This window comes from Castor canadensis, chromosome 7, assembly GCF_047511655.1.
Source record: "Castor canadensis chromosome 7, mCasCan1.hap1v2, whole genome shotgun sequence".
NCBI classification, from domain to species: Eukaryota; Metazoa; Chordata; class Mammalia; order Rodentia; family Castoridae; genus Castor; species Castor canadensis.
The window spans coordinates 26,181,740-26,202,766 of record NC_133392.1 but is presented as its reverse complement, the minus strand read 5'-3'; the positions used below and the strand labels follow the sequence as shown (position 1 = coordinate 26,202,766).

Here is a 21,027-nt window from a genome sequence, read left to right as displayed (position 1 = left end):
TCCAGAAGGGAAACCAAGGCCCAGAGAGAGCTGACTTGCCTTAGATTCAGCCCTGGACTTTCAATCGGGCTGCGTTCCCCCGCCCCCCCTGCCCCCAACTACAGCCCTTGGGTCTGTGGCTTCAAACAGCTGGGCTCACCCGAGAAGCCAGGCCCTGTGGTGGCTCCTCCCCAGGCTTCCCATCACCCTCCCCGTCCAGGCATCCTACTGGCCCCTCAGCTATACGTTTGGTGAATAGAATGTATCACTGTGGGCCAAGTGAGCTCCAGCTCACTGGCTTGTGTACAGGGGAAAAAGGGATGGGCGCCCAGCGATTAGCTCAGGCCCAGGCCCGCGTCACAGGGAACACCAGAAGGACGACTGCAAGGGAGGGGCCCTCCCCCATCCTTTCTCTCCTCTTGGCCCCTCTCCTGGGAAGTCCGCCCCCATTCCCTGCCAGCAGCTGTGGCTTCAACCCTGGAGCTGGCCCAGCCCCCCTCTGACACTTGACCCTATGCCTGGTTCCCTAAACTCCCAGCCTGAATCTTTGCTCTCAGAAACTATGGGGCTGCACAGGAGACCCTCTGGACATACCACCCCTTCCCCCACCCCACCCCTCAACACTGAAAATCCTGCTTTTTCTGCCATGATGCAGTAAGACACTAGTCCCTGACCAGTGTCCCCACTCTGCCAGACAGAGGGCAAGGCCTGAAATCCCCTGAGGCTGGAGGCAGCTCCAAGCTCTGGACTGCTGGGTCACAGGGGCTGTGACCAACCCTCACTCAGTCACAGTCACAGCACAGCCCCACTCTCTGCCCCAAGACTCCAGCTTCCCAGTGAGATCTCAGGAAGCCAGGCTTGGGCAGCAGGGATCTCAGCCCTTTGCCTCAGTTTAGCTTCCTGAAGTGAGGTGACTCATCTTTGGCATGTCCATCTCACTGTCACCAGGATGGCAATGAGACAATGCTGAGGAGGACGGGAGTCCCCCATTCCCTGTACTTCCTGGGTGCCAGGTCCCCCTGAAGGTAGGGTTACATTCCCTTGGAAAGCTTACAAAACCCACCCAAGGTGGCCCAGCCAGAACATGGCAGAGCCATGATTCAAATTCACACACACACTGGGGCCAAAGTCAGTCCACAAAGGCTCCACAGCTGGCTCTGAGGACTCCACAGTGTTCTCCTGGCAGGCAGGGGGCACAGCAAGTGGAGACGCCATGGATACTGATAAAGGGCTGTCACGGGTCACAAGGAAGCATGCAGAAAGAAACCTGAGGCTCTGAGCATGCGTGCTGGGACACACATGTTTGCAAGCATGCATGTACATGCATGCCGGGCAGTACCTGTCACGTCCTTCTTGGGAGACTCAGCCCAGCTGGACAGCCACACTTCGAGTCCCCGAGAGCGGGCGGCAGCAGGAGAGGAGAACCAGAGGAGAGAACTGTTAGGCAGGCAGGAGGTCCACAGAGTGGCTGCAGGCACCGGGTGCAGCGCCTGCCGTGGGCGGAAGGCGGGGGAGGGGAGGGGAGTGATTTCCTGGCCCGGGATGGCTGCTGGGCGTGGGCCTGTGTGATTACAGAGGCTGGATGGGATAATGAGGTGTCTGTCGAAACGCAGGAATCCTCGGGAGCACAGGATCTTACCCAGTCCCTTTCTTGGGTTATCCTGTCCTGGAGGAGGCAGTCTGGTTCTGCCTCTGAGGCCACGTGGGTAGCTGGTCCCATGGGGTTTGGAAGCTCCGAGGATTCTTGCAGACTAGCAAGCTCAGCAGACTCCTGGAGCCCAAATCCCCAGGGTCAGCATTGGAGCATCCAAGGCCAGTCTCCAGGTCTTAGAATACCTATTAGGCCTTGAATTCTTGTTCAGCCCTTGCCACAGCCTCACCCCTAGAGGGAGATAGACAAGCCCCAGGAAGCAGAAGGGAGCCCCCAGAGAACCTCATTCCTTAACCCAATCTGGGAGAGGAACCTCTGTGACCAGATGAGGGCTCTGTTCTAGGCTCGCACAATGGTGGCCCTCTGGGCCTCAGTTTCCTCACCTGTGAAATGGGTTACATTTGGAGGAACAAAATCAAAGTGACCTACAAGCAACACATGGTTATGTGTTAACAGTAAAAGGAGGCAGAAAGCACCTGGCCTGTGCACTGACAGGAATACTTCTGCAACATGAACTTCAGAGGTGATGCATCGATGCTGTCTGCCTCTAGTGGCCCGTTGGCTGCCTGTGACAACCCCTTGAAGTGGACAGGCATTTCTGGCCCCATTTTGCAGGAAGGGATCTTTTAGAAAGGACAAATAGCTGAGCCAAATGTTCTTGAGCCAGAAATGGAACCAGTTGTGACAGCGCCCCAAGGCCAGGGCTTCCTGGTGGTTTGTTGCAGTAGGGACAATGACAAGGAAACGCTGTGATGCAGGTCTGAGAGACAAACCCTTGCAGCGCCACCCAGTGCTGGTCAGGAGAACTGCTGGACCCCTTCTCAGAACTGATAAATAGCAACATTTATACCCATTTACGGTCTGCTAAGCTTTGTGCCGAGTACTTTACACAACATTTACTTTTCACAACAAACCTAGAGTGATAGGTACTATTCCCTCTGTTTTTCAGATGAAGAAACTGAACCAGAGAGGTTAAGTAACTTGCCAAAGGCTGCACAGCTAGTACAGTGCTGATTGCTTGTAGGGACAAAGACCTCAGGTAATCACAGCTCGATGCCATTCATTTCAAGCCTATCACCCTCTCCCTTGGTCAGTAAGCTTCCTGCCACAAACAGGCTGCCTCCCCTAGAGAGCCAGCCCTTCCAGATTTCACTGTGAACCCAGAGTGGGAGGTTTAGAGAGACCTCTGGAGTCTCACAGCTGAGTTATAATCCAGGCTCTGCCCCTTTGAAGAAGTTGCTTAACTTCTCTGAGCCTGTTCCTGAACGTTAAACACAGGATGAAGTGACATGCTTACCTGCCAGGATTGCTGTGAGGGTTAAATGAGCTGATAAAAGCCGCCCCACCCCACCCCACAGCACCTAGCACACAGTCAGTGCTCACTATTGGGCAGTCACCATTGGCAATATCCCCCTGAGCAGGGCTCAGTTGGTTCTGGGAGCACCAGGAATTCGTGGTCCTGGACTGCAAGGATGAGAACAGACAGCATTTGATCCCAGACTCAACAAGGACACACTCGTACCTGGTCTGAGATACTTTCCACTCTCAGATACCAGGTTAGCTGGAATTGGGGTCAGAGCCTAGCAGCCACGCACCTGAAGCTGGCAAGGCTGCTCTGGCAGGGCTGAGACAGGACAGATGCACCAGGGACCTCCCAGGTTCTAAGCTGCTGTGCCCAAGGACGGCCCAGTGCTGAACAGGTGGCTTTCCTGCCTGGTGACTACATCTTGAGAAGGCTCTGACCTCCCACTGCTGTAACAAGAGATGTGGCCAAGTGGGCTACACCCTAGCGAGAAGGCCATGCTACTCCTGGGCAGGCAAGAACCAGGCCAGTTCTGCCCCTTCTGACTCAGCTACGAGGCTGTCCTTGTCTCCCTCCACCACTGACGGGCTTTTCTCATTCTGCACACTTCTGCTTTGGTTCCTTTGGGTTCTTCATGGGGAAGAATTGGGGAAAGGCAAACCTTTTCTAGCGAGCCCCGGGGAGGCACTTTGCCTGGCCTAGAGAAGCTGGGACCACCTGCTCTGCTAGCCAGGGGTCTGCAAAGGGCCTCAGAGTCTCTGTTGAGGCTGTTCTTCAACTGCACTGTAGTTCAAAAGCAGCCACAGAGGCTATGGCAAGCCATGAGCGGGCTGCAGAGCTACAAGGTGAGCTGGACAGGGTCAGGGGACAGACAACTTGAGTCATGCCTATCTCCCTTGCCCCCCTACCCCCAAAGCAGGGATTCTTTTCCTGTCCCCAAAGGAAAGTGGGAAGCACATCAGAAACAAGCCTGCTTTTTTTTTTTTTAAAGAAAAGTCTTTCAAAATGATTTATTTTCCAATCTCTGGATGTACAGAATTAATCCAGTCCCTCTGATCCCCACCGGGAGTCCCTTCTCCCAGTGCACCCTTGCCAGCTCTCTCCCATGTGGGAAGAACTGTTTCTACGGTCTTACAATGAATACAGGAGAGCCCCTGGCTCATGAACCCTGGCTGGGAAGCAGACAAGGATGCTGGCTTGGGGGCAAGAGGCAGGCACAGCCAACAGAGCAGCTGTGATTGACACAAAGCAACTGTTCCCTGCATTCCCCCTCCATCTCTACCTCCCTCTCTTCTGTGACAAGGAACCAAGGGCTTTGCAGAACAGTCATGGGCCTGCTGGAAAGTGTGGGGCTCTGCATTGCTGGTCTTGCTGAGAACCAGCTATGTGACTTTGCGCAAATGGCACAACTCCTCTGGGCCTCAACATGCACATCTGTAAAATGAAGCACTTGGGCCTATTGCTGTACTTGATGTTCTAGACTTTCCCAGCAGACACCCCATAGTCTTCATAAATTCATCTTTCCAGAAAAAGAGACCATTTTCCAGGGAAAACCAGCTGAATTTAGGCTCAATGTCTGAAAAGCCAAGTTAAAAAAAGTAGGTAACTCAGGAGGCACTGTTACGGCTTGAAAATTAAATGTTCTCCACGGGCACGTGTACTGGGGGCTTGGTTGCCAGTAGATGGGCTTTGAGAAGTTATTGGATCCTGAGGGCTCTGACCTGACCGATGGATTAATACCTTGATGGATTCATACGCTGGCATTATTAGGAAGGGGTGAAAGGTAGGAGGCAGGGCCTAGTTGGAGGAACCAGAAAGATGCATCTTGTCCCCTGCCCCTTTCCTTTTCTACCTCTTGCTTCCTGGTGAGCAACTGTGCTCTGCCACTCTTGCCGCCGTGATGCTCTGCCTCACCACAGGCTCCCAGCAATGGCGCCAGCTGACCATGGACTGAATCCTTGGAAACTGTGAGGCAAAGTAAGTCTTTCCTCCCTTTAAGCTGTTCTCTTAGGAATTTGTTACAGTGATAAAGAAACACACACAGGCACCGAAGGTGGTCATATGGACCAAGAATAAAAGAAGTTGGCCAGCTACTTAGGAGGCAGAGACAGGAGGACACCTGTTGGAGGCCAGCCCAGGCAAACAAGTCACTAAGACCCGATCTCAAAAACCAGCTGGGCGTGGTGGTACACATCTGTAATCCCAGTTACTGGGGTGGGGGAGGCAGGAGAATCACTATCCAAGGGGGGCCTGGGGAAAAGTGTGAGACACCATCTGAAAATAACTAAAACAAAGGGAGCTGAAGGCATGACTCAAGAGGTAAAACAAAGCCCTGAGTTCTGTCCCAGTCATGGGTTCCTGGGAGATAGGTGTACGGATGGGGTCACTTGCTCAGCTATCCCATGGTACCCAGGTCCCTGCCACTGCTACTCCTGCTGGCTGGCAAAACCAGAGAACCCTCAGTGCCTGCAGGCTGTGGTCAAGTCCAGGGATATACGGGCACCTAGGTGAAAGCCTTGACCCTTGTCAGGTCCAGGCAAGAAGGAGAAAGCACAGAACTCCAGGGTGGGTGCCTGACTTTATAGAAGCTCCCTACTCCCAACATTGCTCTCCCCAACTAGGATAAGTTAGGAATGGACCCCCATGGGTTCCCAAGAAAGCATCTTTTAACCTTGAATAGCTCCAGAGCACTGAAACGCAGGCTCAGTTTACCCAAGTTCATGTTTCCAGGAACGCCCTGGTAGAAAGCCAGTTCCATCCATCCAAGCTAATAAACCCAGAGTGGGCTGTGAGCCCAGGTGGGAGAGACAGGAATGAGTACGGCCAGAACCCCACAGAGAATGAAAGCAAACCAAGGACTCAGGGGACGAGGGCAGGGCCACCCCCTGACTGGCTCCCACTGCCCCCACCCTGGGTTCCTGGAGGGAGGGGCAGCAGGGACCCTGCCAGAGCTGAGTGGAATGAAAACCTCCTGTCTTCCCAGGCCCTTCCCTCCTTCAGGATCTCACTGGAGACCTCTCCCTCCTCGGGAATTCTATTGTTCTTCTAGGAGTTTCTAAATAACTGTACATTCTAGTCTGTTCCCTCCTTCCACACAACTACGCTTTGCATAGGCTCCACATTTCTCTTCCTTTCTGACTATGTCACCAGGAAACTAAGTCACCAACTTCTTAGGACCTGGCAGATTTGGAGGAGTGGGTGGCGGGGATGCGGTATTTGGATTTGAACTCAGGGCCTTGCATTTGCTAGGCAGGTGCTCTACCGCTTCAGCCACACCTCTAGCCCTTCCTGCTTTAGTTATTTTCTGCATAGGGTCCTGAGTTTTTGCTCAGGTTAGCCCAAACTGAGATCCTCCTACCCGTGCCTCCTCTGCAGCTGGGATGACAGATGTGCATCACCACGCCCGGCCTGGCAGATCAGCACAACTGTACTGTTGGGTATGGTCTGAATGTGGTTTGTCCACATAAGTAAACTTGATTACTACTGGGCGGTGCTGGGAGGTGGGGCCTTGTCCTTATCGTGGCCTTCCCAGCCTCTAGAACCTTGAGCCAAAACAAACCTCTTTTCTTTTTAAATTATCCCTTCTCAGGCATCATGTTATGGCAACCAGGCATGGGCTTCTCACACGGGCAACTCTGTGAGGCCTGCCCCTGTGTGAGCGGCAGGAAGACACGATGCCCTGGACCGGAGGCTGAGGGGCAAATGATGCCACAGCAGTAGCTCAGACCCTGCGACCTCCTCTGCAGGCAGGCTGGCTTCCCAGGGACAAGTCCTGCATGCTGCTCAGTTGCCTAAGCTCACGCCTAGAAAGAAGGGCCTGGCCTTGCTTACTGCTCTTCTGCCATGGGATTGAAGTCATTCATAATTTAGGAACAAGAGGCCCTGTGTTTTCATTTTGCACTGGGTCCTGCGAATTACGTAGGTGGTTATGCGCAAGGCCTGGGGGTTCTGGGCCACAAAATTCTGAGTTAAATTAATGGAGAGACTTTAAGAAGAGATTTAATAGGGCTGGATTGCTGATGGGCATCTTCTGAAGAAACGAAAGCAAATCCCAAATGTTTGTCTCCAATTCCACTCCCTCTCAGACATCTTTGGCTTCTCGGTGGTACCCCATGGGCCAAGAAGACCCTGTGAGGACTTGACCAGAGAGGGGAAGACATTTGCCTAAGATCACGCAGCAAACAAGTAGTAAGGCTGGGGCTCGATTATATCATATCTCATTCTCTTATCTTCATGCTAGGCATGGTGCTAAATGTTTTTTGGGCACTATTTTATTTAATCCTTACGTCATCCGCATTTTACAAGTGAGGAAAAGTGAGGCTCACATTAAGGTTCTTTCCTGAGGTTGTGTAACCAGGATGAGATGGTATCAGACTTGAGCCCCATCAGGGCGGCCGGGACTTGGGAAAGAGGGACCCTAGTGGAGGACAGCATACGGAGGCCAACGCCTTATTTACTTCTGCTGTGCTTTTCTGTGTAACTGCAGCCATATTGCTCTTTGTTTTGCCTGCCACCCTCCCCAGCATTTTGCCCTTCCCAGAATCCAGGGTACATGCGGGGACAGCCCAGCCCAGGGAAGGAATGTACCTGATCCTTTAGCCTGAGCTACACAGTTGGGAAACAGATTTCCTTCTCAAGCGGAGAATAATGGGAGAAGGTAGACCTGGAGCCACAGCAGCTCCTGGGTGGAGCAGTCTAAGTTCAAGGTGCTGGCCTAGGTTATGGCTACAACCAGAAGGGTCAGCTGGACCCCTGGGAGAGCTGCAGCTGCCTAAGGGGGTCTGCTCCAGCAGCAGAGGGGAGCAGGCAGGTCTGTGCCCTGCTGAGAATCCCAAACCTCCTCTGTTAGAGACAGGTCCTGAGGTTCAATCAGACAGTGGGCAGGCAGAGGCACTGAGTGGGGAGGCAGCTGTGGCCTGACACCCTCCCACATATGCCGCAGCCCCATGGGTGCGGCCTTCCCCTCAGTTCTCAGGTCCTCACCTCTCGCCTGTGTCAGGGTGTTTATGTGCACAGAAGAGATAAACCCAACACTGCGAGATATCCAGGATCCCAGCCAGCCCCGCCCTGTCGTGGTCTGCATTGGTGGTCCTCCCCACTTACTGGGATGTCCCCTTCCAACTCCCCCATCCACCACTTCCCCAGAAGCCCTGGTTTAAGCCAGTGCATGTGCTCATGGGGGAAAGAAAGCAGCAGCTCAGAAATGGGCCACTGAGCAGGCTGAAGTCAGCTGCAGCTGGACCCCTCTTCCAGTCCTGCACCCCTAACCCCCTGACCCAGCCTCCACTAGAGCCATGAACGAGTGAGGGATGGAGCTCTCGGCAGCATGCTCAGGACAGACTCCCATCCAGGCTAGCCGATCAGGAATGGAACGTCTTGTCTCATCTTCTCCAGATTGGACTCAATGATACCAGCAGCCAACTATTTAGTGAGCATGGACCACGTGTGCAGCTGGACCCTGCTCAGGACCATCTGACTTCCTCTGGGTGTCTCCAGCACCAGAGACAGTGGTGCACATCCCTCCCAAGCATTCATCTACTCCAGGACTCCTATCAGTTTGGGGAGGCAGCCTGACATCCTCAGCCACCTGCCTGGCACTACTGAGGCTGACACAAATGGACATCCTTCTTCCTGAGGCTGACCTGTTGGTCCCAGGCAGAGATGCGGCAGGGTGGGCCCTGAGGTCTCAGTTGTATAACCAGCTCACCTTTGGGGCAAGGCCCACAAGGCTGGAGTGGACACCCGACCTATTGCTGGCATGACCTGGAACAGGACAGGAGAGCTCATTCCTGAATCAAGATGGAGAGCACCCACTTTTCAAGACTGGCCTGTCTCCCTTATCTTGCCCTGTATTGCTCACTATTTCAACTGCTTCCAGAACATCTGGTTAGGCCTAGAGTTCTAGCAAGTACATAGTAAGTACTTAACAAAAACGTGTCAAGTTGGGCTGAAGATGTAGCTCAGTGATAGAGCACTTGCTTAGCATGCACAAAGCCCTGGGTTCAGTGCCCAATTAATCGTCAGTGGCTGATGGGAGGCTGAACCCTCATTGGTCTCAGTCCTATGAGGCCCAATGACCCCGCTACCCTGGGCCTATTTGGCTCCTGTGGCTTTGACCTCTCTCTAGTACAGTGTTGGCCTCCTGAGCCACATACAGGCCTTCTCAGGTTGGGAAAACACTGAGTCTAGCTGCTGGGCATCAAGAATCAACAGTAGGTGAGTGGCTCACAGGCAGGTCCCTGGCCTACAGAACATCCCAGAAAGGCTACTGGTTTCAAGCATCTGCTTCAAAGCCTTTCAAAGAGATTTAAAAAAAATTACCCATAACAAGGTGTGTGCCACAGAAAATGTTAGTACAGGAGCGAATCCCTTATCTATAATGTGTGGTTGGGGGAGGGCCCCACCAAACCCTACACTGTCTGCTCGGAGCTCCACAGGCCTCCCCTTTACCCTGTCCCCTCCCCTGCTCTGTGAGGGTCTGGACCAATCCCCTGAGCTCACGGATGCCACGTAAACAGAGCTGTGTGTGCACATACAGGCGCATGCACACATCACTGCTTGGGAAATCCCCACATCTGGCTCTCATGTGACCAAGCTATGCACAGAAAGCGGCAGCTGAGAGGGCCTGCAGGCCAGGGGAGGGTCAAGGGCACACGTGAGCTCTCGGGGGAGGACTCGGTTAACCCTTCTGCACCACAGCACTGCCTTAGGCTTGTGCTGAGGTTCTACCCTGGGGAGAAACCCAGGGCTTCCACGTTTAGGCGATCCTATTCCTTCTCACTGTGCCAGCATGGGGAGGTTGGGCCACTCTCTTGAGCTCTGCTAGTCTTCCCCTGGGACTTGAAAGGGTGCTCTTAGTTCGTTCTGGCTTCCCATCAATCACTGGGGAGTTTCGTGGATGGAGACTCCTTCCCCAAGAAAGGCCAGAGTCAGATGCCTAATGAACACCTCCTAGTGCCAGACACTGGGCTGGGGGGCTGTATCAGTCAGGATTCGTGTCCTTTCACAGGCAAGGACAAGTGTCTCCCAGGAGACTGCTAGAAGCCAGAGTCCTCCTCATGGTAAGGGGTTAGAGGTGACTCCGAGGGCAAGCCCTCTCCAACTCGGTACAGAAAGTCTACTGAGCCAGCTGTGCTGCGTAATGCATCCCTGAAGTGGCCCTCAGTCGGTACTATGGGGGTATGGGAGACAGATGCCCATGTTATTTATTTTGGCTTTTTGAGATGGTCTTGCTGTGTAGCCGAGGCTGACCCTGAATTCATGATCTTCCTGCCTCAGCCTCCCTGGGATTTCAGGCACGCACCACCATACCCAGCACAGGTGTCACTTTAGAAGTTGCCACGCCCTGGGATGTCCTCCACATAGTTAATGTCCCTTCTCCTCTGCTGTTCTGTTTATCACCATTGGTGAAGCAGCTGTGGCAGGCCTACCACTTCCCTGGTATGTCTCCGTGCTTCTCATGGAACTCTCCATCACTTTGTCCCACCTCCTGCAGCACTGTGACACTGTATCGACATTGCTGTTGACTTAGAAATTCCCCCACTCCACCACTCCTTGGAGGGCAAGAACCCCATTGCATCCATCATGTCCATCACTGGGACTTGACCACAAGGCCAGGCACATAGTAGGTACTCAACTGCTTAGTAGAGAAATCTAGAAGGCAGCCATGGTCAGAGCCAGTGAGGCCAGCTGTAGGTCTGGCAGGAGCCATCCAGTGCTGGAAGAAAAGTAATTCCTGAGTCATTCAGAGACTTGCACATGGCCTTCAATGGTCCCTCTCTGCCACCCAGGACAGCTTGCCACTGGTGTCCAAAGGGCCTAGAGTAGGGAGACTGGCCTAAGTCATGGAGGAGAGTAGGGACAGGTTTTCCTACTCTTTCCTACTCAAAACTCTGTGATCAAACGCAAATGAGGAACTGGGCACTAGGATGGGGGAGGGACTGTGTAGAGCAGGGAGCTGATGGACAGGACAGCATGCATGGTCTGACACGTTTGTATGTATGCAAGGTCTTGTGTGGGCCATTGCCAATATATAAAGACAATCTTGGTTTTGCCTGCCACTGGCCTGTCATCACGGCCTTAGGAAGACCTCACCCTTCTGAAGTTACTGGTTATGCACCCACCCAGAGCCTGTTCCAACACTTAGGGAACATGAGGTGGTCCAGGCAATGTAGGGAGACACTGGATAACAGGGAAAGTCATCCAGGACACCTGAGAGGTCTCCTCCTAAAACAATGCACCTATGAGCCAGAGCGGTGTCAAGGGGAAGGGTGGTGTCTTGACTCTAACTCTTTCTTCCAAGCACAGAGGCAGGAAAGAACTCCTGATATGGCGCCATTGTCTTGGTGCAAGACTCCAGTTCTAGCAGTAACTAAACCATCAACACACCAGCTTCTTGGGTCACATGTGGCAACATGTACAGGGGACAAAGCAAAGAGTGTCAGGGAAAAGCACTTTTTTTCCTGCAAACTTCTAAGTTTCCTGAAACTTTGGAAAAAAATTTTGGCCTTCACATTTCGAAACTGACCAATTATAAAAGGGCCAGGGGCCAACTAAGTTCCACATGCCACATTTCTGTTTCTAAACAAAGTAACTTTAGATCAGAAAAAGGTGCTAAAATAGTAAGTAACACACACTTCCCTCAAGTCTTTGTTTTTCCATTGGCTTCCATTACTGGAAATGTTGCCTCTGCTATCACATGTCTAGAAACCAGAAAGCTAAAGTAAGGAACAAGTTGCTTTCTGGCTGAGGGCCACAGTAGGAAGCATTTCTTTGCTGGTCCACAATTTGGATGTCTCCTTCCCCCAGGAACAAACCTGTGGATTTATTTAAATAAAAGGTAAATGGAGTCTCTTTACTGCCTCCTGATAAGGCCAGATGGGAAGGCTCCTTGATGGTCACCCACCAACACCCCAAATGCCAGGCCAGCATTTCAGAGATGAGAGGCTTAGAATCCTGTCTTCTGATAGGGCTCCCATTCCTGACCCTGTGGCCCACACCCAACTTAGGAAACAACTAAAATTATCTTCAAAGAGCAGCCCAGTCCATCACAGGAACTCCACAACTCCTGCCATCTCTCTGCCTGTCAACCCTGAATGTGGCCATCCGGGCTTGATTTAAGAATCCCTGGGAAGACAGCTATGGAGGTACAGGCCTGTTTTTCCAGCACTTGCCCATACTGCTTGCCTCCAGACCAACTTGCTATTTTCCCAGAAGGAGAAAGTGGATATTGGGGACAAGCAGGACAGAGGGACTCCAGGCCACAAGCTAGCTGTCTTCTTCCTAGGATTTCAGGATCCAGGAAGCATGTGTGTGTGTGTGTGTGTGTGTGTGTGTGTGTGTGTGTGTGTGTGTGTGTGTGTGTGTGTGTGGTGTGTGTGTGTGTGCGTGCGCGCGCGCGCACATGAGCAGCACTCACTTTCTCCATCCCATCACTGCCACATGGGCTGGCCTTGATATTGCCAAACCAATCGGCCTTCTTTTGAAGGCTTTGAACTTCTTCAGGGATGACATGAGGCTGAGGACCCAAGCCATGAACAAAAATGTTTAAAAACACCACCCTGGGTGAGATGTGCCAGAGGCTGATGCCTCTACAAGACATGTTCACTTTGGGAACGGCCTGAGAGAGGGTGTCAGGAAGATCTTGGCTCTTTCAGGAAGCTGCTTGGACCTTTCTTGCTGAGGATGGGTGGCTGAGTGAACAAGCCCTAGAAATTGCTTCCATTGTGCTTGCTGCCATTTCTCCAAGGCTTTCTTTCTATACTCAATCTTCTGCTTTCCCCTTCCCTAGCCCTATTTCCTCTCCTGCCAGGGTGAATGCCACTCCTTCCCCTCAAACTTTTTTTTTTTTTTTGGTGGTACTGGGGATTGGACTCAGGGTCTTGAGCTTGCCAGACAAAAACTACCACTTGAGCCAAACCCTAAACCCTTTAGATTTCAGTTTGCTTTTCAAATAGGGTCTTGTCTAACTTTGCCAGGATGGCTTTGAACCCCAATCTTACCAAGTAGCTGGTATTATAGGTATGTACCACCACGCTTAACCTTCCTCAAACTTTGCAAATTCATTCTAGCCCCATGTCCTCACCCATTGCCTATCACTCCACTGGGGCACTCTTCCCACACTCGGAAGCTCCAGCACCAGTGTCCAGCTTCCCACACCTGTGGATCACAACTCTCCTGCTTGGGCTGATTTCCTGATTCCTGGGCAATGTCCTGCCTTTTCAGCTAAGCTGTCCACTCCATGTACCAGAAGCCACAGAAGATAGGTGAACAGCTCACAGAAAGCACTGTCTGGAGGGAAGAAGGCTGCTGCAGCCTCTGGGTCTCTGTCTATCTCCCTCTGTGGCTGGTGAGCAGGACAGTCCCCGTGGAGACAAAGAGTCCTTTCTGCTCTGTGCCCCACTGGGGCATTCATCTTGGGGTAAAACAAGGCCTCTGAGGCCTTACAGACCTGCTGGTTCTGCTTCATAGTGGCTCCAGGACCTAGTGGGACCAGGTTCTACTCAGCCCTCACACAGCTACTCTCTTAGCTGCTTCATGGATAAAAGGAGGGAGGCAGGCCTAACTTTTCCAGATAGATAACTTTTTATAGTAGCCAGTATTCATGGGTGGATCTTGCTTTAAGCAAATCCACTTTATTATAAACCAAATTCATAAACAGGGAGATTATGGGTGATGAGTCACACCCTGCAAAGGGACTCTTTACCCAACTAAGAGACCCTTGTTACCAAGGGGTTCCTTCTCAAAACTTATGGAGGTGCTCTCTTGGGGCAGGCCCCTCCAAGTCTCTGGAACCCCCTGCTAGCTACACCCCCAGTTCTGCATTCTTAACTCAACAGATCACTCAGCAATGACTGCATCTTGATCCTGTCTCCTCTGGAGCTCACAGAATGGAAATAGATGCCTCAATTATCTTTTTACTCTCAGTATTTATCAACAAATAAAACAGCAATGACAAAACTAAGTCACACCGAGCAAAGGGTTCAAACCTGCCTGGTTTGTCCGATGCCAAAACCTAAACTCCTCACTCCTAGCAACACTGCTCCTCCACAGTGGAACAACATCAGTGCTGATCTCATTAATTCTGCCCAATAGTACCAGTTAACAATCACTGAGCAGGCAGCCAGGCTGAGCTCACTGCTTTTCCAAGTATAAACAGAACTTCACGAGGAACATCAACACTTGCCTAAGACAACAAACTTGCAACACTCTTGAGCAATCTTATTTGCATTTAAACGAGCTGGAGCTCATCACGGGGTCCTTGGTGGAACAGAGCACCAGGCCTTTGGTCTGGTCACAGTCCCAGGGCCCCAATGATTTTAGCAGTTTTGTGGTCATGCACGCCCCCTGGTGGAGCATCTAAGAACTCCTCATGTGGCTTGCTAGAAAGTTGTTGAGAACGGTGGGCTCAGGGGAGCTAAATTCCTTGGGCTCCTAGAGGGCTGCTCACCTGTGTGTGTGAGCGAGTGAGAGAGTGAGTGTGCGTACGTGTGAGTGAGTGTGCGTGCACGTGTGTGTGTTTGAGTGTGTGAGAGTGTATGAGTGTGAGTGTGCGACAATGTGTGCGCGTGAGTGTGAGTGTGCGTGCGTGAGAGTGTGTATGTGACTGTGAGTTTGTGAGTATGAGTGTGTGTGTGACAGCGTGATAATGAGTGAGTGTGACAGTGTGAGTGTGTGTGTGACTGTGAGTGTGCACACGTGAGTGGTGTGCGTAAGTGTGAGTGTGCGCATGTGAGTGTGAGTGAGTGTGTGCACATTTGTGAGTGAGTTTGTGCATGTGTGAGTGTGATGAGTGTGTGAGTGTGTGTATGTGTGAGTGAGTGTGTGTATGTGTGAGTGAGTGTGTGAGTGTGACTGTGAGTGTGGTGTGCATAAGTGTGCGAGTGTGCACGCGTGAGTGTGAGAGTGAGTGTGCGTGCACACGTGTGAGTGTGAGAGTTTGTGCGTGTGTGAGTGTGATAATGAGTGTGTGAGTGTGACTGTGTGTATATGTGTGTGAGTGTGTGTTTGTGTGTGGGGGTGTTAATCGCAGCTAACAATTGGCCCTTCCTGCTGCCGGGCACAACACAAAGCCCTCTAAGAGCATCACTGCACTGAACCCTGAGCATGGTCTTCGCAGGCCACTGCTCCTAGAACTGCCCATTTTATAGGTGTGACACTTATGCAATCACACAGTACTCCAGGTGTTGCTGGGAAGACCTTTTTATTGTGATTAAAGCAGATAAGCAGCTGACATCAAATAAGAAATTACCCTAATAATCTGAAAGGCTTCAAGAATTGAGGCTCCTTGGAAGAAAACTCCACCTATGAACAGCCAGTCCAGCCTGCCTTCTTTGTTCCTGACCTACAGATTCCAGGCTTGCCCAGGCAGCCCCTGCAATTGTGTAAAATTGTGATCCTTAAAGTAAATCTCTCACTTTTTTCTTTGAGATAGGTTCTCCCTGTACAGCCCAGGCTGGCCCCCAACTCCTAGCTCAAGTGATCTTCCTGCCTCCTTATTGCTGGGGTTATAGGCATGCACCACCATGCTCTGCTACAATAAATGTGTTGATTCTATTTCTCTAGCTGAATCCCAGCTGATACAACAGAACAGATGAGGTGATCGAGCTCCTAGATGAAAGAGTTTGTCCAAGGTCATGACTGGCAAAGCTGTGGACCTGAGAAGCGAAGCCAGGCAGTCTGACTTTCCCCAGGTTCCACCCACTCTCCCTTGAGGTCCATATTCAATCATCCAAATCTAGCTGACACTGCCAGTCTCGCCTTTCCACTGCCTCTGAAGTGCCAGCCTCTCTCACCTCTCTCTGTTCTGTTGATCTCCATTCACCAGCCAGAAAAATCATCCCACAATCTAAGATCCCTCTGCCCCTCAACTCAGAGTCCTTTAGGGACTCCTCATTTCACTCAGAGGCAGTCAAAACCCTAAATGGCCTGCCAGGCCCTCCGTAGTCTGTGTTGCTTCTACCCAACACCTCCCAGCTACATTTCTGCTCTCACCCTCTGCCCCCTCACACCCCCTATTCTCCACACTGGCCCCTAGCTTCCTGCTTGAGCAGCCAGCATGCTCCCACCCCAGGACCTTACACCTGCCATGCCCTTGACCAGGTAGCATGTCACTCCGTCACTTCCTTCCCTCCCTGTCATGTATATGGTTCACCACCCACAGCAGACTGCAAAGTCCTGGAGAGAAAACACATTCCTGTAACCCAGTACCTTGCACAGTACCTTGCATACAGCTGGAGCTCATATGGTCAGTCCGAGCATCTGGTTCCCAAACCATCCGTGCTTAGCCTTGCTCACCCATCTTTATGAATGCACTCTCTGGATTACCAAAACTCCTAGCTCTCCAAATCAGAAAAACTCCTCCTTCCAGACAATGTCCCCCAGTTTGAGACCACAGACCCATCTTTCCTAACCCCCTCACGGTTCACTCAGGCATGCATGCATTCTGCCATCCAACCACCCACAAAAGAGAAGGGACCTGGTACTGGTGTGAATCCTGCAGCCAAGGACTTTGCTTCTAAGGGAGCAGGGAGATGGACACTAAGAAAAAAAAATGCACAGAGAACTAGAGGTGGTCAGTGATGGAGGAGGACGGAGATTCTTTGGGAGGGTAGCCAGGTAGTGGAGCACTGGGGTTTCTCTGAGAAAGCAACAGGGAGAAATCTTTTTTGAGGGGAGATCGAAAGGTCCAACAGTTTATTATTTGCAAATAATAAAGCGAGCACCAAACTGGGGCATGATCAGGAAGATACTCCAACTGAGTCAGTGATGATGAGCTCATCCACCTTCGGGTCTCCAGAGCACCCATGTGGCAGGTAGTGGTGATTGGTGATGAGGATCTTTCTGGCCTTGAGTTCCTTCACGGTGATGAGCAAAGGATCCATCTCCCCCTCTAGCTCCACCATCATGGGGTCCCACATCCTTCTCGGCATTCTCTAAGTCACTGGCTCCTTCATTCTCTTCTGTATCACCAAAGTCATCACCACTGAAATTGTCCTCATCATCTGACACGATGCCCTTGTCACAGCAACCCGGCCGGGCAACCCCTGATTTACACACAGCCCCGAAAACAGTGCCCCGCCTCATGTGGCACTGCATGTAGGCAGAAATCTTAAGAAGGAGCCAGCCATGGGATAGATCAAGGAAGATCGTTCCTGGCAGAGGGAACAGCAAGTACAAGGCCACACCAAAGAATGAGCCTGATGTGTTTAATGACCAGAGGGTGACCATGTGTCTTGAGTAAACTGCAGGAATGTGTGTTAGGGAGTGCTAGCAGGTGGACCCAGGTCAGGAAGGCAGGCAGGGGCCAAGTCACACAGGACTCTGCAAGCCAGAATAGGGAGATCTGGATGGTGTGGGGAGTCCCTGGGTATTTTAAGCAGAAAAAAAGTACATTATCTGAAATCTATTTTAAGAGTTCCCCCTAGTGGTAGTATAGAGAACATCAGTTGCCGGGATAAAGGTGGAAGCAGAGATTAGGCTTCTTCTACTAGGTGTGATGGATTGGGTGAGGACAAGTAGGGGCTCTGGAGGTCAAGATGGCAGGTGAGAGGAAGGGAGAGGTCAAGACATTAGGCTTGAGCAATAGGTAGATGGTACCAGTTTCTGAGATGGGGAAGATGCTGGAAGAAGGTGTGATAGTGGGAAGAAGTACAGATAAATAAATCAGGCCACACTGGCTTGCTGTTTCCAAGGTCACTGGTCCTGCCTCCTCTGTCCACCTGACAGCTTTCCTCCTCTGTCGAGTGCATTCTGTCCAAGCCTGATTTCAGGTGCTGTAAGCTCCAACAGGATACCGTGGCACAGGACTGTATCCTAGCTACTTAAGAGGCTAAGGCAAGAGGATAGCTTGCGCCCAGGAGCTGGAGGCCAGCATGGGCAACACAGTGAAACCCAGTCTCAAATAAAACACTCCAAATTCCATGCTTGCTTCAGGATCCTCCAAGGAGGAGCCAAAGCTTTGGGACTACACTGTAGAAAATGAAGACAAGGAAAAGTACCTATTTTTTTCTGTGCAAATGTCTCTGGCTGGAGTGATCCTGGGAACAGTAGGCAGAGGCCTGTAGGTTTGGCAGAACCCTAAACGTGGATTCAGTTCCGTGCTACGCCCAGGACCCTAGGAGCCTCGGTTCTCATTTGTATAATGGGCATCCCATCACCCACCATGCAATGCAGCTGTGAGCAGCAAATAAGGAAGCATGTGTAAGGCTCCTAGCACACAGTAGGTGTGCATGAAATAGCAGCAGCTAGTCCTCTACTGGCACATAGTAGGTGCCCATTAAAACAACAGCTAGCACTTCAGGAGCACTTTCCCAGTTGTAGGCAGTGATCTAAGCATGCTGACAGATGTTAATTGATCTAGTCTTCATTGGCACCGTATAGGTTTTATTAGTTAGGATTCTCCAGAGAAACAGAACCAACATGACGTGCATATAGAGAGAAAAAAGAGATTTATTTTAGGAATTGGCTCATGTGACTATGGAGGCTTGGGAGTCCAAACTCTGATGGGGGAGGCTTTCAGGAGCCTGGGAAAGAGCTGCAGTCAAGCCCAAAAGCAGGCTGCTGGCAGAACTCTTTCTTGCTGGGGAAAGTCAGTCTTCAGTTCTGTTAAAGCCTTCAACTGATTGGATGAGGCCCACTCACATTAGGAAGGGTAATCTGTTTTACTTAAATCTACTGATTTAAATGTAAATCTCATCTCAAAAATCCCTTCACAAAAACACCCAGAGTAAGCCTTAACCAAAATTTGGGTGGAATGGCCCACCCAAGCTGACATACAAAGTTATCAAAAAGAGAAGGGGGCATGGAACAAGTGGCAGGGCACTTGCCTAGCAAGTGTGAAGCCCTGAATCCAGACCCCAATACTGCCAAAAAAGAAAGATTTGGGGATATAGCTCAGTGGTAGAGTTTGATCCCTAGCACTGGAAAAAAAAAAAAAAGTTTAGCCAGGTGCCAGTGGCTCAAGCCTGTAATCCTAGCTATTTAGGAGGCTAAGATCGGGAGGTCAGCCCAGGCAAATAGTTTGCCCATCTCCAAAATAACCAGAGCAAAATGAACTGGAGTTGTGGCTCAAGCAGTAGAGTGACTGCTTTGCAAACATGAAGCCGTGAGTTCAAACTCCAGTCCCACCAAAAAAAAAAAAAAAAAGTTATTATCCCTGATTTACAGAAGAGGAAAAAGGTACAAAGAAGGTAAGAAATCTGCCCAAGGTCACGGAGGAAAGAAGGCAGACTCTAGACTCCGGCCTGGCTCCAGCCTGGCACTAACGGAGATACTAAGTGGCCATTATCATAAACATACCAATGTAAATTAAATTTCTCCATCCAGCCTTTTCCTGGCCTGAGGGCAGAGGCTTCCTCTGGGGGAGGCAGCCTGGGTGGGGCCCTTGCCTTTACAGGGGGAAACTGAAGCCCGGAGTAGGTCCCCAGATTTCAGAAAGTGACTACAATGATAATGATGATGACACTTCTATCTAATTATGTGCTAGGGGTTATTTCACATTAACTTATTTGGTTTTTTTCACAGAGATAGATGCTACTATCATCTTTGTTTTAAAGAGAATGAGGAAACCAGCACAGAGGGGTTAAGAAACTTGCCAAAGGTCACACAGAGGAAGAATGAGCTCAGGATTAACCAGTATACTCCACCTGTGGCCCAGGACAAACATCATTGGGGGGGAGGGGAAGGGGGGATTATGACGCTACACAATCCCAGTTTTGCCCCTTCCAGGGCCCTAATTGGGAGTGCCAACAGAGGCCATGCTCCAATCCTTCAGGCTCATCAGCCTCCTTTTCACAGGAGGAAATGTCTTCCTGCCCCACTGGGTGGGTGTTCCCAGACACCCAGGCCTGGCTGTCAGTCACATACACACACCTCAGTTCACAACTGGACACGCCCCAATCAGGTATACAAACACACTTGAACAGACTCAGCCCACAGCCAGATAACACCCCAACACCCCGGCACACACACCCAGGCTATACACCAAAGCAAGTACACACCCTCACAGCTCTGGGCTACCAAGGCCACACATCCATACAACTCTCCAGGTACGGAGTACAAATACACCAGCACACAACTTTCCCATCCCAATAAGCAGGTAAGCCAGCCCTTGCACGCAGGACACACAGGAAGCCATATGCAGGAGCCCACAGCATACAATTTCATCTACCCCAATTCTCATCCCACCCACCGCGCAAGCCACACAAGCCTCCACTGGTCCACAGCCCAAGGCACTTGGGCACAGGAGCCATTAATGTGAGCCACACTTCCCAAGTCCCCAAGAACCAGACCCCTCAGATGGCTGCCCACGGACGCAGCAACCCCACAAGTACTGGCAACACACGTGCCAACACAGATCTCTCTGGTTTGTCCCTGCCCCGCACCCCAGTATACACAGCCCTAACTCCTAAGGACCACCTTCCCTCCAATTACACCCCGCCCACACCCAGGCGTTTGCAGTTTGCGAGCCCAGCCTCTCCCACCCAGAGAGACACTCCCGGGGGATAGCGCACAGCGTGAGAAGACCTGTCCCCACCTCGCTCTCCCGCTCTCCACAGGCTTGGGAAACTCGGGGCAGGCGCTGCACCTGCCTCCGCGCAGAGCCCCCACGCTGCAGCAAGGAGCACACACTCAGAGTTGGGGGAAGGGGAGGGGGGTCTAAAAAGTCAAGTCACTCCAGGACGACCCCTCTTCAGAACAGATCTCACATTGTAACCGGGACGACCCTGCGTCTCTGTTAACCCTTCCGCCACCGCCTAGGGAAGGACCCACAGAGAAGTCACAACAGTGCCCAGCAGGGACCACCGCAGCTCGAGGTGAAGGATCGGGCTGCCGACGTTGCGGGGGGCTTATGCCGCTCACGAGACTCCCCACACTCTCCATGATCCCCGCCCCAATCCAGGCCAGAGGGCGGAGAACGAAGGTGCGAGTACCAGAGAGCTCACTGCGCAAGAGCCAGGGAGGGGGCACCTGGAGTTCCCCAGGCCCCGCAGGACTGGGACTATAGACCAGTCGGCTATAGTCCCAAGGACGGCTCCTCAGAAAGTCCTCCGCAGGATCAGAGGGGCGCATGCACCGGGAGGATGGACAGAAA

At 51.7% G+C, this 21,027-nt stretch overlaps 1 protein-coding gene and 1 pseudogene across 7 annotated transcripts in view; both read right to left on the bottom strand.

Moving 5' to 3' along the window:
* Window positions 1–21,027, bottom strand: part of Sh3pxd2a (SH3 and PX domains 2A) — a 213,285-nt gene that overhangs the window by 62,547 nt on the left and 129,711 nt on the right. For 4 of the 7 annotated variants that reach the window (XM_074078377.1, XM_074078375.1, XM_074078380.1 and 1 more), the window contains one exon: window positions 1,319–1,363. The exons of the other annotated variants lie outside the window; for them this stretch is intronic. In XM_074078377.1, coding sequence (XP_073934478.1) covers window positions 1,319–1,363 — 45 coding nt within the window. The remainder of the gene's footprint in view (window positions 1–1,318; window positions 1,364–21,027) is intronic. 7 annotated transcript variants of the gene reach the window in all.
* Window positions 12,247–21,020, bottom strand: LOC141424752 (DNA-directed RNA polymerases I, II, and III subunit RPABC2 pseudogene; annotated as a pseudogene).